The following is a 17,250-nucleotide window of genomic DNA, read 5'->3' as shown; positions in this document are numbered from 1 at the left end:
CGGTCCAAATTACCAAGTACATCCTTACTAGAAGTAGAAGTGATTACTTGTGCTTTTTTTTGTTTTGTTTTGTTTTTATGCTTGCTTTGCTTTGCTTTCTATATTCCTATCACTAATTCATCCCCAAACTATGAGAGAAACACAAATACATGCAATGTGCGCTCCCAATACAAGCTCCAAAGCACATTAGGTAACGTGTTTGTTTTCTTCTTTTTTAACCTTTCTTACCCTGCCTTCCCTGTCTGGAAACTACTCCTCCTAGAGCCCTCTGTCCTCCTATTCTAGAGGACACTGAATTTATGCTCACTGAAAAATTCTCTTGGAGGGACTTCCTTGGTAGTCTTGGTTAAGACTCTGCACCTCCTCTGTAGGGGGCTCAGTTTCGATCCTTGGGTGGGGAACTAAAGATCCCACATGCTGGGTGGTGCAGCCAAAATTTAAATTAAAAAAAAATTTCTCTTGAAAATAGCTTTTGCCATTTTCCTGGAAGTTCCATGCTCAGTTCAGTTCAATTCAGTCGCTCAGTCGTGTCCGACTCTTTGCGACCCCATGAATCGCAGCACGCCAGGCCTCCCTGTGCATCACCAACTCCTGGAGTTCACTCAGGCTCATGTCCATCGAGTCGGTAATGCCATCCAACCATCTCATCCTTGGTCGTACCCTTCTCCTCCTGCCCCCAATCTCTCCCAGCATCAGAGTCTTTTCCAGTGAGTCAACTCTTCGCGTGAGGTGGCCAAAGTACTGGAGTTTCAGCTTTAGCATCATTCCTTCCAAAGAACACCCGGGACTGATCTCCTCTAGAATGGACTGGTTGGATCTCCTTGCAGTCCAAGGGACTCTCAAGAGTCTTCTCCAACACCACAGTTCAAAAGCATCAATTCTTTGGCGCTCAGCTTTCTTCACAGTCCAACTCTCACATCCATACATGACCACAGGAAAAACCATAGCCTTGACTAGACGGACCTTTGTTGGCAAAGTAATGTCTCTGCTTTTGAATATGCTATCTAGGTTGGTCATAACTTTTCTTCCAAGGAGTAAGCGTCTTTTAATTTCATGGCTGCAGTCACCATCTGCAGTGATTTTGGAGCCCCAAAATAAAATCTGACACTGTTTCCACTGTTTCCCCATCTATTTCCCATGAAGTGATAGGACCAGATGCCATGATCTTCATTTTCTGAATGTTGAGCTTTAAACCAACTTTTTCACTCTCCTCTTTCACTTTCATCAAGAGGCTTTTGAGTTCCTCTTCACTTTTTGCTATAAGGGTGGTGTCATCTGCATATCTGAGGTTATTGATATTTCTCCTGGCAATCTTGATTCCAGCTTGCGCTTCTTCCAGTCCAGCATTTCTCATGAGGTACTCTGCATAGAAGTTAAATAAGCAGGGTGACAATATACAGCCTTGACATACTCCTTTTCCTCTTTGGAACCAGTCTGTTGTTCCATGTTCAGTTCTAACTGTTGCTTCCTGACCTGCATATAGGTTTCTCAAGAGGCAGGTCAGGTGGTCTGGTATTCCCATCTCTTTCAGAATTTTCCACAGTTTATTGTGATCCACGCAGTCAAAGGCTTTGGCATAGTCAATAAAGCAGAAATAGATGTTCTTCTGGAACTCTCTTGCTTTTCTCCATGATCCAGCGGATGTTGACAATTTGATCTCTGGTTGCTCTGCCTTTTCTAAAACCAGCTTGAATATCTGGAAGTTCACGTGTTAGAGTTCCCAAATTTCCTAAATCCTGTCTTCCTCTTTCTCATGTTGATGGTAAACACCCTCTAGAAGCTTACTGAGAAACTACATTTTTCGATACTTTGAGTACCTTAAACTGTCTTTATTCCATCCTTTTATTTGATAATTTAGCTGGGCACAGAATTCCAGGGTGAACTTTGGAAGCATGCTCTTATAGCCTGTAGCAGGCTGCTACTGACAACACACCCTCCTCATTTCTGACTATTTGAATGTGCCCGGTTCTAACTCTGGAGCCTTGCGTCATCTTCTCCTTACATGAGGATGCTCGCATTTCCTGTGCACAACATGTCATGATGTGTTCAGTTTCATTTATCCATGCATTTATTCACCCACGCACTCGCAGTGAACAACTGGTGAATCCTTTCAATCTAGGACTAATGACCTTCTGGAGAGTCTTATAGAATTTCCTCGTTAGTTTTCCATTCCTCCTTTTCCCCTCTTCTCACATTCTGTAAATCTTGTTAGTTCAATGTTTTCTCTTATACTAGCCTCTGTAGCTTTCATGGTTTCCAGAAATGTTGGGATCTCTTAGTGATCTGCTCTATTCAAGAATGAGAATTTCAATTAAACCTTCTATGCTCTGACTCCCTTGCACCCATGCATCCCCAGTGCTTCTCCTTCCTGAGTCTTACCAAGATTCTTCTGCACAAATTAGCTTGATTCTTGGCTCCACCCTCATCAGGTTCTTGGCTCTCTCTGGTCTGGTAAGTCATTGCCTATTTGTCTAACTGCTCATGGCTTCCAAAATTTTCCTGCTGGTTCTTATTTGCTGTCATTTATGGTTTCATGCCTTTTATTCAGTCTTTCAGTGACATACAGTGAGATAGGGCTACAGGGAGTAGAGATAAATCATATGTTCAGTCTGCTCTTTTCAACCAGAAGTCTCCTGATTTGTTTTTCCAACCAGGAATCCTTAAGAGTTTGCTTTCATTAAAAGCATCACAACCTTAAACCTTTCCTTTCAGAATCATGCTTTTATTTACATCCAGTTTATACTATCTGCCCCTTCTGATCACTGGAATAGTCCTTTTCTCCAGGTGAAGGGAGGAATGGAGACAGTAAAATAAAGAGGAAAAACTCAGCTGATTTCTCCCTCACCCAAGAGGCTATCAGATGAAGCCAACTATCCTTGGATATTTCTTCAAGATTAGATCAATACACTTCTCATCTTTGGGACACCCAAATAAGAACCGAGAGATCAAAAACAGAGCTAGAATATTTAGATGTGCTGTCACTTGAGGGTCCAGGACAAGAGAGGAGATCATCTGTGAAGTTCAGGCATATTTTAACAACTCTAACCTCTATATCTTACCCTATTTGTCCTCACAGGGGGAGAGAGAGATTCCCCCTACATCTACAGAACTGTAACAAAATGTATCATTAATCACGCGTTAAGAATGTAATACCGGGAACAGTCTATCTTCTTTAGCTTATTTTAAATTTCCCAAGATGCCAGTTAGTCTAATCAATCCAGACAAGCTCTGTGCAAATCAGTGGGCATGCTACAGGGCTGCAAGTTAATGCATGGAAGCAAGTCAAGTTTACTCTACTCTCCTCCCCAGGAAATATACATAGCATCTCAACCAGAACAAAGGGTCTTCATATGCTTCAAAGGGTACATATATTATGAGAAGTCTTAGGACTTCAGGTTTGACTTAAGGGAGTGGACATGTGATTATCTCTGATCCCACCCAAATCCCCACTATAATAAAAGGAGATAAACGAACATATGAAACTACATGGAGAAGAAGACAAAAGTAGATGAGACAGGTAATCAAAACGACTCAGCAGTTCAGAGGAAATGCAGAGGAAGCAGAAACCTTAGGGTGTATAGTGGAAGACACCAAGGAAAAGCAAGCTGATCGGTCTCACAGAACATTACAAAGTCTCTGGAAGTAAGAGAACCAGGAACCATGAAAGTGGAAAGAAGTATTGGGTAGGAGATGAGAACGCAGACTGAGACTGCAGGATGAGCTGGTAGACTGATGGGTCTCTACCCCTGCTTGTGGCAGCTACGTGACTATCCCTCCTTCACCCCCACAAAGGAAGGGAGGCATATTCTTTGGGAAAAATAAACCAGGAATTTAAAACTCAACCAAATCATCAGTCAAATATGAAGATAAGACACTTTCAAACGTATAAGTCTCAGGAACTGTCCTGTGATACACAGAGCAGTATAGGCTCCATCAAAGTAAGGGAGTAAACCAGGAAGGAGGAAGACACGTGGGAACAGAACACAAGGACCCTAACGTGGGAGGGAGAACCTCATGCCCAGGGTGGTGATGAAGACATATGCCAGGACAAGAGCCGCACCGCACATCTAGAAAGTGGTTGGGCCAGGCTGGGGTAAGAAGGAAAGAGAGTCTCAGAAGAAAGAGTGGGGGTGGAGGTGAGATTAACCAACACATCAAATCATGAGGAAAATTATGTTGAGAGGTGTTGGCTAGAATGTGAAGAACTTGAATAATATATTAAAAAAATAAGCAACTTAAAAAGAGGCAATTATTAACTCCTGGAACATGTTTGAAACCTGTTCAAGAAAGATGTCATAACAGTATACTCTAGGTTCACTGATGAAAATTATCTGCTCATATACTCGTAAGGAATTTAAATTTGAGCACTATTTCTAAAGAATGAATTTGCACACATCTTTCAATTGAGTATTTACATGAAAGAAGGCTACCCATTCTTCAAATATCTAGCAGCAGTGGGACTGTTTTCTGACTCCACAGAACTCCCCTTTCTCAGGGGAGGCGACAGCCAGAAGGAGAAAGTTAAGTGTAGTGAGGTCTATAGACCCGCTGTCCTGTTGCAAGTCTGACCTGACCATGAAGATTTCAAGATCATAACTGCTTCCTGCCCGGTCATAATTCACGTTCTCTGATGACGCTGACCTCACTAACACCAACAGGAAGCCTGCCCTGAACAAAGTTTCTACTTCTGGTGGAAGGCTGCAGCATGCTCCTCAGGATGGCATCAGCCATGCTGTTTTCCCAGCTCCTCTCCCTGAAGAAAGGCACTTGGCAGAGAAAGCCTGTTCCCCAGCCCCGGAGCAGCCACTGGAACTCCAGGGCCCAAAAGCTTGGCCTGAGACCTTGGCCAGGCCTTTCTGCAGTCAAGTTAACACATGGCACCCTGTTCCTCAACAGAGCGCAAGCCCTCCTCCTGACCTTTCAGCTATGAGCCATGGGTTGAAGGAGCCCACGGCCTCGTGCGCAATCACCCGCAGGTAGTGCTCGAAACGGCGGCAGTAGTCAACGATGCTACGACGCATGGCCGGCGGGACAAAGAGGGCAGCTCGGCCTTCTGTCTGTTGAGCATCTTCTGAAAGGGAAGGAAGGGGAGCTTCTCTTTTCTCCGATCTCTCCTCTGTTCCCACACTTTCATCCAGAGAACTGAGAGCAAATAAAAATGATGAGAGCATTCAAAATCATCTACAAGTGAGAGTAAACCGTTAACGCATCCTGATGGTTGGACAACCAAAGGCTGACCTTCATTTTCCTTCCTCACGCTGCATCAAACCCAACATCACCACTCACTGTTTCTCCTTTACATGAACCAACCATCCTCATGGGAGCAACATCTGGACAAAAGAATTCTTAAAGCAAATCTTGCCGTAATGACTTGCAAAAGTCACCTGTGCCACTGTGATGCTTTCAATCGTAAAAATCAGCTGTTACTAAAGGCTCCTTAAGATGCAACACACTCAATGCCCATCTTATAAACACACTGTTTTGCTGGGCCATCTTGGAGTTTGGCAAGATCTTGGTCAAGAGAAGAATCTCTCTCTGTCTTGTGGTTATTGGAGGAATGCAAAATCCAACAAGGTCAAAGGTAACCAACTACAAATGAAATCAGACAGGCTCATTACCACTTACGCGCCATTGCAGGGCCCTTCTAACACGATGTTCACATCTGGGTCTTTTCGAGCTGCAGTCTTTGTGATCCTGATTGGATGAGGAGAAAGAGGCCTTTCACTTACTGCTGGAAATTTCTGGTCTAGAAAAGGAGAGGCATAAAATGACTATACGTAAAGAAATGCTGGAGTAGACATCACTGGAGTGGCCAGTAACCTGTGAGGAAGTTCACAGGCATGTCTCTTAAGCATAAGGGTTGAGCTGGCAGTGCAAAAGGCAGACAACGCCTCTGTTCTACCTGAAAAGGTGAATGTAAAAGTTATCAAGAAACAAACCAATGAGGAGTTAGTTTTAAGAAATGAGGAACTTGTTTCAAAGCTTCCATCAGCTCTGAGGTAGACTCCCCTGAAGAGGCCTGTGCTAAGCCAGGTTCCATTAGGATCCACCCCTCATTCAAGGAGTCTCAAGCAGTTGGGTTTGTTTTCAACCTTTAAATTATCTGATTACTGGAGAAGGGAAAAAAAAGAACACTCAACACCTGAACACCTGACTAGCTGACAATTTGTGTCTGAGCTTCGCTGGGAAAATCTGCATGATGACAGTCAAAACATTAACGTATTAACTATACATTGCGGCAGGCTTGACAGCTCCTTGGAGCTTTGGATTATTTATCATTTTAAACACATCTCAGATATAAAAAGAAAATTGCCCTTCTCTTAGGTAAAGAGCAAGTATAAGTCAAACACCTTTCTCTGACTCATGTATTTCTTTGTTTATGATTTTTTACGCACAGGAATACTGTATAGGTCCTTCCCTGGTGATCCAGAGGTTAAGACTCCACACTTCCAATGCAGGGGGTATGGGTTCAATCCCTGGTTGAGAAACTAAGATCCCACATGACATGCAATAGTGGCCGAAAATTTTTTTTAATTTTCAAAAACTTTAAAAATATATTAATAAAAAGAAATACTGCGTAAGTCAGTTTTTATAAAAATATTACTGAAAGTACAATCAATTTTCAATTGACTTCAGAAAAGAGAAAATAAGAGATACAGATTCGACACTGCACAATTCACAGATCACCTTAAATTTGGTTTTTGTGATGCAACTAAACATACAATCAGAATAATTAGAGACAGAGGGTTCTTATAAGGATTTCATGGTTCTGGATTTAAAGTATCCACAAATTCATTTCAGTTCTTGGTGTTCTTCAAAGCTCCTTTGAAATGCATACCTAGACTCCAGCAGAGTCAGAGATAGTGACTAATAATTTCAATTGCCCTTGAAAAAGAGAACACTGAGTCCTTGGTAAGGCTATCTTTTGCACGATGCAACCTGACTGTGGCCAATGGCCAAACCAACAGTGAAACAGTTGCCCTTCAGCACTCCCCTTTCCTCTGCTTCCAAACCGAAAGATGCCCACTGATTCACTAGGCGGTGATGAGAAGGCTCATCCCCGGGTCATGACCCTGCTAGATGCAGCTGGGATACTACTTAATATGATAAACCTCTCTGGCTTATTTGGGAGACATAAGGACCCTCCCGGAGGCAATGGCAACCCACTCCAGTACTCTTGCCTGGGAAATCTCATCGAGGGAGGAGCCTGGTGGGCTGCAGTCCATGGGTGGCGAAGAGTCGGACACGACTGAGCAACTTCACTTTCACTTTTCACTTTCGTGCACTGGAGAAGGAAATGGCAACCCACTCCAGTGTTCTTGCCTGGAGGGTCCCAGGGACAGGGGAGCCTGGTGGGCTGCCGTCTATGGGGTCGCACAGAGTCAGACACGACTGATGCGACTTAGCAGCAGCAGCAGCAAAGACCCTCCAGAAACATCTCTAACAGGGTAGGACATGGCAGAAGTCTATGGGAGTTCACAGGAAGGAGCAAACGTAAGGTGGGCCTGGAAGAATGGTTCACCTGTCATGTGAGGACAAACACAGAAGCTGGAGTAGGGCTAGGGGAGAGAGAGAGAATGAGAGGAACAAAGAACGGTGCTTAAAAAATTACCAGAACTGGAGCTTCCCTGGTGGCTCAGTGGTAAAGGATCCGCCTGCCAATGTAAGAGACACAGGTTCGGTCCCTGATCCAGAAGATTCCACATGCCGCAGAGCAACTAAGCCGGTACGCCACAACTATTGAGCCTGCTCTCTAGAGTCTGAGAACCTCCACCACTGAGGCCACATGCTGCAACTCCTGAAGCAGGCATGCCCTGGAGCCCCGCGCTTTGCATCTATAGAAGTCACCACAATGAGAGAAGTTTGCCCACAACCAGAGAGCAGCCCCTGCTTGCCACCCACACAGCATCGAAGACCCAGCACAGCCATAAACAAATAAATAAAACTATGAATGGTACACTTTAAAAACAATTACCCAAATTGAAACGAATGAATCTCTACTGTGTTTAGATGGCTCATTTTTCAGTCAAAATGTGACACAGAGAACACTTTTCCTAAGACAATACCCCAAACTCATACTCTTTTAAAGAAGTATATGTACATATACTGCTATTATAAATCTTCTGTACCCACAACTTCCTTTCCTTCTCTTAATACTCACAGTACCAAAAATCCTTTAGAGGTAATGTTTAACCACATTTTATTTTCCTTCTTTCATTGAGTAAAGTAGTAACTGATAAGCATAAGTCAAAGAGAACTTGAGCAACACACCCCAGCCCATTGCGACACTGGCCTAGCAACTGCAGCCAAAAGGCATATGTATGAATTTTTAAAAGTGGAAGAGAAAACAAAGTCTTTTCAACAAATGGTGTAAGAACAAATAAATATCCATTAGCAGAAGGAAAAAATGAACCTCAACCTCTACCTCAAACCAGAGCCAAGTTTTATTCAAGACGGATCACAGGCCTACACATACAAACTGAAACCATAAAGCTTCTAGAAGAAAACAAGAGCTTCTCTTCTCAACGTGGGAATAGGCAAAGGTTTATGAGATCAAAGAAAGCAAAATCTATACAAGAAACATTGGACAGCTTAGACTTTATCAAAATTTAAAATGTTTCCTCATAACAAAACACATTTGAGAAAATACATACGTGAGCTACAGATGGGAGAAAATATTTGCAAACACTCACCTGAGTAGATTAGTGGCTGCTGGGAAGAGATGGGGGAGAATGAGAAGTGATTGCTAATGGAAGCTGGGATTCTTGTTAGGGTGATGAAAATGTTCTGGAATTAGACAGCAATGACATTTGCAACATTCTGTAAATATACTAAAAACGACTCAACTTTAAAAGGATGAATTTTAGGGTATGTGAATTAGATCTCAATAGAGCTGTTTTGAAAATAGTATATATATGGCAAAGAATTCACATCCAAATGCATGAAGAATTCCTATAACTCAAACATAAAAAGACAATCCAATTCAAGACTTGGACACTTCATAAAGAAAGATATACAAATGACTAATAATTATCTGAAAATGTTCTAAACATCATTATTACCAAGGAAATGAAATTAAAGCCACAAAGACATATTGCTACGGGTGTACCAGAATGGTTATAATGAAAAAGACTTTGACAATTCAAACGTTGGCAAGGATCTCTAGCAGTAGGAACTCCATGCAGGGAGTATAAAATGGTACAGTCACTTTGGGGAAATGTTTGACAGTTTTTATAAAGTTAGACATGTGCCTAGCCCATAATCTGGCAAATCTACTCGGGTTTTTAATCCAAGAGAAATGAAAACCTATGTCCATAAAAAGATTACACATGAATACACTCAGCAGATTTCTAATAGACACAAATTAGAAACAATCAAATGCACATCTCCAGGCAAATGGCTCAACTAGATGTGGTGCCTGTGTACAATGGAATACTACTCAGCAATAAAAAGGAATGGACACTGACACCAAGTGTGGCAGGCTGAACAGTGGCTCCCCAAGATGTCCAGATTCTGACCCCCGAAACCTGTGAATGTCTCTTCTACAGCAGGAGGGACTTTAAGGATCTTGAGATGGGGAAAGTAACCTGGATCACTGGGATGGGCCCTAAAGGTAACCAACAAGTCATTGTAATAGGCAAGCAGAGAAAGATGTGACTCGGGAGGAGAAGGCAATGCGAAGGCAGAAGCAGTATGGAGTAATACAGCCACAAGCCTGAGAATGCAGGCAGCCTCAGAAGCTGAAAGAAGGAACCAGCCCTGCCCATCTCTTGCTTTTTTAGCCCTTTGAGACAGTCAGACTTCGGACCTCCAGGAATTCATTTGAGAATAAATTTGTTTTAAACCACTACATTTGTGCTATAACTTGTTACTAACTTAAGCTTGTTACCCTAGCAACAGGAAATGAGTAATAGATAAATTATAAGACATCTTGCAAAATGAAAGTCAAAAGGTTAAATACATGTATGATTCCACTTATATGAAATTCCAGAATAGGCAAAATTAATCTAAAGTTAAAAAGAACAGCACAGTGGTTGGCTGGGTAGGGGGGCACTGACTGGGAAGGAGCACAGGGTGACGGAAGGAGTGTGGGTAACAAAGATGCACCCATTTGTCAAAACTCATCAAATAATACAGTTAAGATCTGCGTATTTCATTGATGTAAATTTTATCTCAAAAGGAAAAAGAACTCTGAGTAAATATGAAGCTCCAGTTGCTGATACACAGGTTGAAATGTTTCGGGTAAGATGTGCCAATGTCTGCAACTTACTCTAAAACGCATCCAAAAGTAACATGAATTGATGGGTGCTCATGTGTGCTCTTTGCGACCCCATGGGCTGTAGCCCACCTGGCTCCTCTGTCCGTGGGATTTCCCAGGGAAGAATACTGAATGGGTTCCATGCCCTCCTCCAGGGGATCTTCCCAACCCAGGGTTCAAACCTGCGTCTCTTGTGTCTCCTGCATTGGCACGCAGATTCTTTACCACTGAGCCACCTGGGAAGCCTAAGAGGCTAAGGAGATACATGATAAAGCAAATATAGCAACACTTTAATTGTAGAATCTAGAAGAAGTATATATGAGTATCCACTGTACAACTTTTTTCAACTTTTCTGTATGTGTGAAATTTTTCACAGTACAATGTAGAGGGAAAAGTGGGGGAACACTCACCATTTTTTTCTTCCTGCATCCAAAAATGAGGGTCGGTATATACAATTTTATTATATCTTTGGCGAACTGTCTCCTGGTATTTCTTTAAAAAAATAAAAAAAGATTAATTTATGCAGAAAATAATTAGTTTCATTACAAACCAGGGACTAGGAAGGTTATAACAGTCCAGCAGACATTTGATAGACACTTCACCAGAAAACAGGCACCTCCCAGGCCAGAAGCGGTTAGCTCATGAGGGGAAGTGTAAAATAAAATGAGGCAATTAATCTATACTAACTAATCTAATCTGGACCAGCACTGCCCACTAGAATCTGAATTGATGATGGAAATGTTCTATTTTTCCCCTGTCCAATGTACTAGCCACTAACTACTGACCACTGGTAATGCAGTGATGTATTTAATTTTAACTGGTTTACATTAAATGGCCATGTGTGTAAATGGCAGTGTATGTAAATGGCCATGTGTGTGGCTATAGACTACCATTTGGTAGTTACCCCCAAGAAGGGGAAATCAGTTACAAGACCAGGATAAACTACAAATTTTTAAATTGTCAAAAACCAACTAAATGTTGTCTTGCCTATGTTTTTGGTTTAGCAGCAAAGCCAAAATGAGATTTCATCCAGGTGGAGTTAAAATGAAAATTCTGAGCTAGGAGTCAGGGACCTGGATTCTCAGCCCAGCTCTGGTGGGAACTTTTGGGTAGCCTTGGCCATGTCACTCATTCCCTTACTGTGTCTCAATTTCCTCCTCAGAACCATCCAGGGCTTGGTTTGCATAATGTCTGAGGTCTAGAATTTTCTAAGAGCATTCTAAAGCAGTGTCACCGGAATTAAGAAAGATAAAGTTATCTGTGTTTTGCCAGGATCCAATGGGAGGAGAGCAGAAGAGGCCATTGGGCAGCATTTACAAGCTGAGGGATGAAGACGTTGTTGGTCCCATCTGTAGGACTGGGCTCTGGCCCAGCGTTTTTGGTATCACATATCGATGATGAGTTGTGTGTCACGTAGTAGACAGACACTTCATACCTCATTTTGTCCTTAAAAACACCCTCACTTAATTAGAAAAGACACATGTACTCCAGTGTTCATTGCAGCACTGTTTACAATAGCCAGGACATGGAAGCAGCCTAGATGTCCATCCACAGATGAACGAATAAAGAAATTGTGGTGTGTATACACACACACACACACACACACACACACACAATGGAATATCACTCAGCCATAAAAAGGAATGAATTTAAGTCAGTTTTAGTGAGGGGGATGAACCTAAAGCCTGTTATACAGAGTGAAGTAAGTCAGAAAGAGAAAAACAAATATCATATATTAACACACATCTATATATATATAGGGAATCTAGAAAAATGGTGCTGACAGGAATGGGCACAGCGGGGGAAGGAGAGGGTGGGACGACTTGAGAGAGCGGTACTAACATATATACACTACCAACTATAAAAGACACAGCTAGTGGGAAGCTGCTGCACAACACGGGAGCTCAACCCAGTGCTCTGTGATGACCGAGAGGGGTGGGATGGGATGGGGGGGCAGGGAGGTTCAAGAGGGAGAGGACATATGTATACTTATGATTCACTTTGTTGTATGGCAGAAACTAACACAACACTGTAAACCAATTATCCTCCAATTAAAAAACATATTAAAAAACAAGCAAAACCATCCCACTTATCAGAAAGGGTAAGTGACTTTATGAAAGCTGCACACGTGGCTGACAGTCGAGCTGGGATTTAAACTGAGGACCAGGTAACTCTGATGCTTTAAGCTACAAAACCATGAGGAGGAGCTGTGCTCAACAGAAGCCAGCCTCCAGCAGCCAACCGGAACTGGCACCTGCAACCTACTTCCATTTCCTCCATTCGGAGCATCATCGTCTCCAGGTACAGGCTGTCCTTGCCGTCCCCTAAGGTGGATAAGGCATCAGACTCCCAGACCTTAGAGTGAGTCACGGGCCAGTACTCGTGAGTGGTATTTTCCAAAGAACCATCCAGCTGATGAATGTTACTGGATTCGCCATCAACAGCTGCAGCCTGCAAAACAAGCGAAGGGGATGGAAAGGCAATATGAAGACTGCGTGAGACTTAAATATGAACATTGCTCATACACACCAACCGTGCGATGGTACAACAGGCAGTTTCTACACTGAATCCAGCCTCTCCTAAGTCAGTGAGCACTGACAGCAGGACGTCAGGACAGTCAGGACAGTTTCTACCAGTCATTTCAATAGTTGTGTCAACTGAGTAACACCATTAATATCCATGAAAATTATTGTTACTACCTGTTCTGCCAGCTGGTAAAGGAAGTTTCAGACTCAAATTGAAGAAAGTAGGGAAAACTGCTAGACCGCTAGACCATTCAGGTATGACCTAAATCAAATCCCTTATGATTATACAGTGGAAGTGAGAAATAGATTTAACGGCCTAGATCTGATAGATAGAGTGCCTGATGAACTATGGAATGAGGTTCGTGACATTGTACAGGAGACAGGGATCAAGACCATCCCCATGGAAAAGAAATGCAAAAAAGCAAAATGGCTGTCTGGGGAGGCCTTACAAATAGCTGCGAAAAGAAGAGAAGCGAAAAGCAAAGGAGAAAAGGAAAGATATAAGCATCTGAATGCAGAGTTCCAAAGAACAGCAAGAAGACATAAGAAAGCCTTCTTCAGAGATCAGTGCAAAGAAATAGAGGAAAACAACAGAATGGGAAAGACTAGAGATCTCTTCAGGAAAATTAGAGATACCAAGGGAACATTTCATGCAAAGATGGGCTCGATAAAGGACAGAAATGGTCTGGACCTAACAGAAGCAAAAGATATTAAGAAGAGATGGCAAGAATACACGGAAGAACTGTACAAAAAAGATCTTCATGACCCAGACAATCATGATGGTGTGATCACTAATCTAGAGCCAGACATCCTGGAATGTGAAGTCAAGTGGGCCTTAGAAAGCATCACCAAGAACAAAGCTAGTGGAGGTGATGGAATTCCAGTTGAGCTGTTTCAAATCCTGAAAGATGATGCTGTGAAAGTGCTGCACTCAATAGGCCAGCAAATTTGGAAAACTCAGCAGTGGCCACAGGACTGGAAAAGGTCAGTTTTCATCCCAATCCCAAAGAAAGGCAATGCCAAAGAATGCTCAAACTACCGCACAATTGCACTCATCTCACATGCTAGTAAAGAAATGCTCAAAATTCTCCAAGCCAGGCTTCAGCAATACGTGAACCGTGAACTTCCTGATGTTCAAGCCAGTTTTAGAAAAGGCAGAAGAACCAGAGATCAAATTGCCAACATCCGCTGGATCATGGAAAAAGCAAGAGAGTTCCAGAAAAACATCTATTTCTGCTTTATTGACTATGCCAAAGCCTTTGACTGTGTGGATCACAATAAACTGTGGAAAATTCTGAAAGAGATGGGAATACCAGACCACGTGACCTGCCTCTTGAGAATCTGTATGCAGGTCAAGAAGCAACAGTTAGAACTGGACATGGAACAACAGACTGGTTCCAAAGAGGAAAAGGAGTGTATACTGTCACCCTGCTTATTTAACTTCTATGCAGAGTACCTCATGAGAAACGCTGGACTGGAAGAAGCACAAGCTGGAATCAAGATTGCCGGAAGAAATATCAATCACCTCAGATATGCAGATGGCATCACCCTTATGGGAGAAAGTGTAGAGGAACTCAAAAGCCTCTTGATGAAAGTGAAAGAGGAGAGCGAAAAGTTGGTTTAAAGCTCAACATTCAGAAAACGAAGATCGTGGCATCTGGTCCCATCACTTCATGGGAAATAGATGGGGAAACAGTGGAAACAGTGTCAGACTTTATTTTGGGGGGCTCCAAAATCACTGCAGATGGTGACTGCAGCCATGAAATTAAAAGACGCTTACTCCTTCGAAGAAAAGTTATGACCAACCTAGATAGTATATTCAAAAGTAGAGATATTACTTTGCCGACTAAGATCCGTCTAGTCAAGGCTATGGTTTTTCCTGTGGTCATGTATGGATGTGAGAGTTGGACTGTGAAGAAAGCTGAGCGCCAAAGAATTGATGCTTTTGAACTGTGGTGTTGGAGAAGACTCTTGAGAGTCCCTTGGACTGCAAGGAGATCCAACCAGTCCGTTCTAGAGGTAATCAGCCCCGGGTGTTCTTTGGAAGGAATGATGCTAAAGCTGAAACTCCAGTACTTTGGCCACCTCATGCGAAGAGTTGACTCATTGGAAAAGACTCTGATGCTGGGAGAGATTGGGGGCAGGAGGAGAAGGGGACGACAGAGGATGAGATGGCTGGATGGCATCACGGACTTGATGAACGTGAGTCTGAGTGAACTCTGGGAGATGGTGATGGACAGGGAGGCCTGGCGTGCTGCGATTCATGGGGTCGCAAAGAGTAGGACACGACTGAGCAACTGAGCTGAACTGAAAGTATCTGCTTTGTGCTAGACTCAGAAGAATGTTCAATACTGCACATGTCATGGGGCTTCCCTGGTAGCTCAGTTGGTAAAGAATCCACCTGCAACTCAGGAGACCCCGGTTCAATTCCTGGGTCGGGGAGATCTCCTAGAGGGCATAGCAACCCACTCCAGTATTTTTGCCTGGAGACTCCCCACGGACGCAGGAGCCTGGCGGGCTATAGTCCATGGGGTTGCAAGAGTCGGACACGACTGAGCAGCTAAGCACACAGCATGGGTCATATTCTCCAGAGGACATACCTCCACTATTCTCTTTCCGTTCAGTAAAACATCTGTTTGTAAAAACATCTGTTCACAACATCACAGTTGATGATTCTTGTCTCTGTTTGAGACTTTCTACCACTAACCTGGGGGCTTCTCTGGTTGCTCAGACAATAAAGAATCCGCCTGTAATGCGGGAGGCCTGGGTTCAATCCCTGGGTTGGGAAGATCCCCTGGAGGAGGGCATGGCCACCCACTCCAGTATTCTTGCCTGGAGACTCCCCACGGGTGGAGGAGCCTGGTGGACTACAGCCCATGGCGTCACTAAGAGTCGGACACGACTGAGCGACTAAGCACAGCACAGCACAGCACCCCTAACCTGCAAGAGTTTCACCAGCCTTTCTTGACTTTCTATCCTTTACGTTGAAAAAGCACTTTACAGCTTGCAAAACATTTTTATATGTGTTGTATTTCTGTTGATTCTAATATGTGTCTATAATCTGCTCTAAAAGAGGCTGTTTAACCAAGAATGTCTGCTGGGGAAATGATATCAGGCTCTGGAAGGAGACATTTCTGGGACCCAATCCTGGTTCTGCCACTGATATGCCTCAAAGTGGGGGCAAGTATGCTTAACCTCTCTGGGCCTCAATCCTCTGGTCTGTAATATAGAAACAATAACCCTACATTTCAGAGTTACAAGGATTATATGAGCACTTGTACACTGGAACACTTAAAAAATAGTAATTGGCACGAAGAACGGTTACTGCCATAGTAATTTTTAAAACCTTTTAACGGTTTACAGAAGAAAATACATTAATGACCAAGAAAGAAATGTTAAACCTTGACCAAAGTTAAAGAAATAAAAATCAGCTGAATAGCCAATACAATAAAATTACCAAGAAATCTAGAGCTAATTAAACCAGTAATGCAGGTCTAGTTAGTTAAGATGTGTGTATCTGTTATTTTCATTCTTAATGTTTAAAGAATCAAATATGAAGAATCCTGTGAGATAAGGAAGGACCCAATGAGCTGATATGAAAAAGACCACCAAAATATAAAGAAGCTGGATACAGATGAGCATACAGTACCCATTGGTGGGGAGATTTTACTTTTTACATGATACTTTTCCTGAATTGTTTGCCTTTTTATCCAGGTACAGCTTTTAATTAAGGGAAAACCTTACACACTTTGGAAAAATGTATTTCATGCGCAAGTTCAGTTAATGACAATAGTAGCAGCAGGAGACAAATATGCCATGATGGCACCCTCCCAAAATCTATTTCCTGACACCAGAGATCATCCTGTCTGCAAGCAAATCTACCGAGAGCTATAGCTGATTTGCAAAGTGCAGCAAACGTCTCCTCCCTTTGAGAGATGAGAATTCTGGGTATCTGGGATCAAGGTCCCACAGCTCTTTTATAAGTGAACACAGCAAAATATCTCTTCTTTAACTTCATCATGCCAACTTCAACAAGTTTGCTTCTATTCAGTTATTTATAAACACTGACCCTCAATGGTGCTGCCTAGGAAACTCTTGTGTGGTGATGCTGAAGTTTAACAGCAGCTGAGAATGGTAAATACTGGACAGAGTTACTTTTCCTTTTTAAGAAATTGTATTAAAGCCCATTTAATGCCTACAGCATGGTTCTCATGTACAAAGCTGATCATTTCTAGTAATATTCAAACATGTCTACTGCACTGACAGCATATATGACCACTTCACTTCTCTTTCCTATGAAAATACCACATGAATTGCCTCCCTAGATGAGAGGTGAATCTCATTACTTTTCTGTACAAAAGACACAGCCATCACGCACTTGGTCTGTAAGAGCCAGATGCAGGGTTTCAGCTTCTAGTCTCAGATGCCTCACCTCGCATGAGATTCTGTCATAAAATACTGGTACAA

General features: G+C 42.7%; 1 protein-coding gene across 1 annotated transcript in view; it reads right to left on the bottom strand.

Moving 5' to 3' along the window:
• The window catches only part of KIAA0753 (KIAA0753 ortholog), a 56,742-nt gene that overhangs the window by 6,503 nt on the left and 32,989 nt on the right, over positions 1 to 17,250 (bottom strand). The window contains exons 13-16 of the mRNA XM_052657975.1: positions 12,524 to 12,709; positions 10,669 to 10,750; positions 5,626 to 5,746; positions 4,918 to 5,142 (exon numbers count right to left, since the gene is read on the bottom strand). Coding sequence (XP_052513935.1) covers positions 4,918 to 5,142; positions 5,626 to 5,746; positions 10,669 to 10,750; positions 12,524 to 12,709 — 614 coding nt within the window. The remainder of the gene's footprint in view (positions 1 to 4,917; positions 5,143 to 5,625; positions 5,747 to 10,668; positions 10,751 to 12,523; positions 12,710 to 17,250) is intronic.

This window comes from Budorcas taxicolor, chromosome 19 (assembly GCF_023091745.1).
Source record: "Budorcas taxicolor isolate Tak-1 chromosome 19, Takin1.1, whole genome shotgun sequence".
Classification (NCBI taxonomy): domain Eukaryota; kingdom Metazoa; phylum Chordata; class Mammalia; order Artiodactyla; family Bovidae; genus Budorcas; species Budorcas taxicolor.
This window is presented reverse-complemented; position numbering and strand designations above follow the sequence as displayed.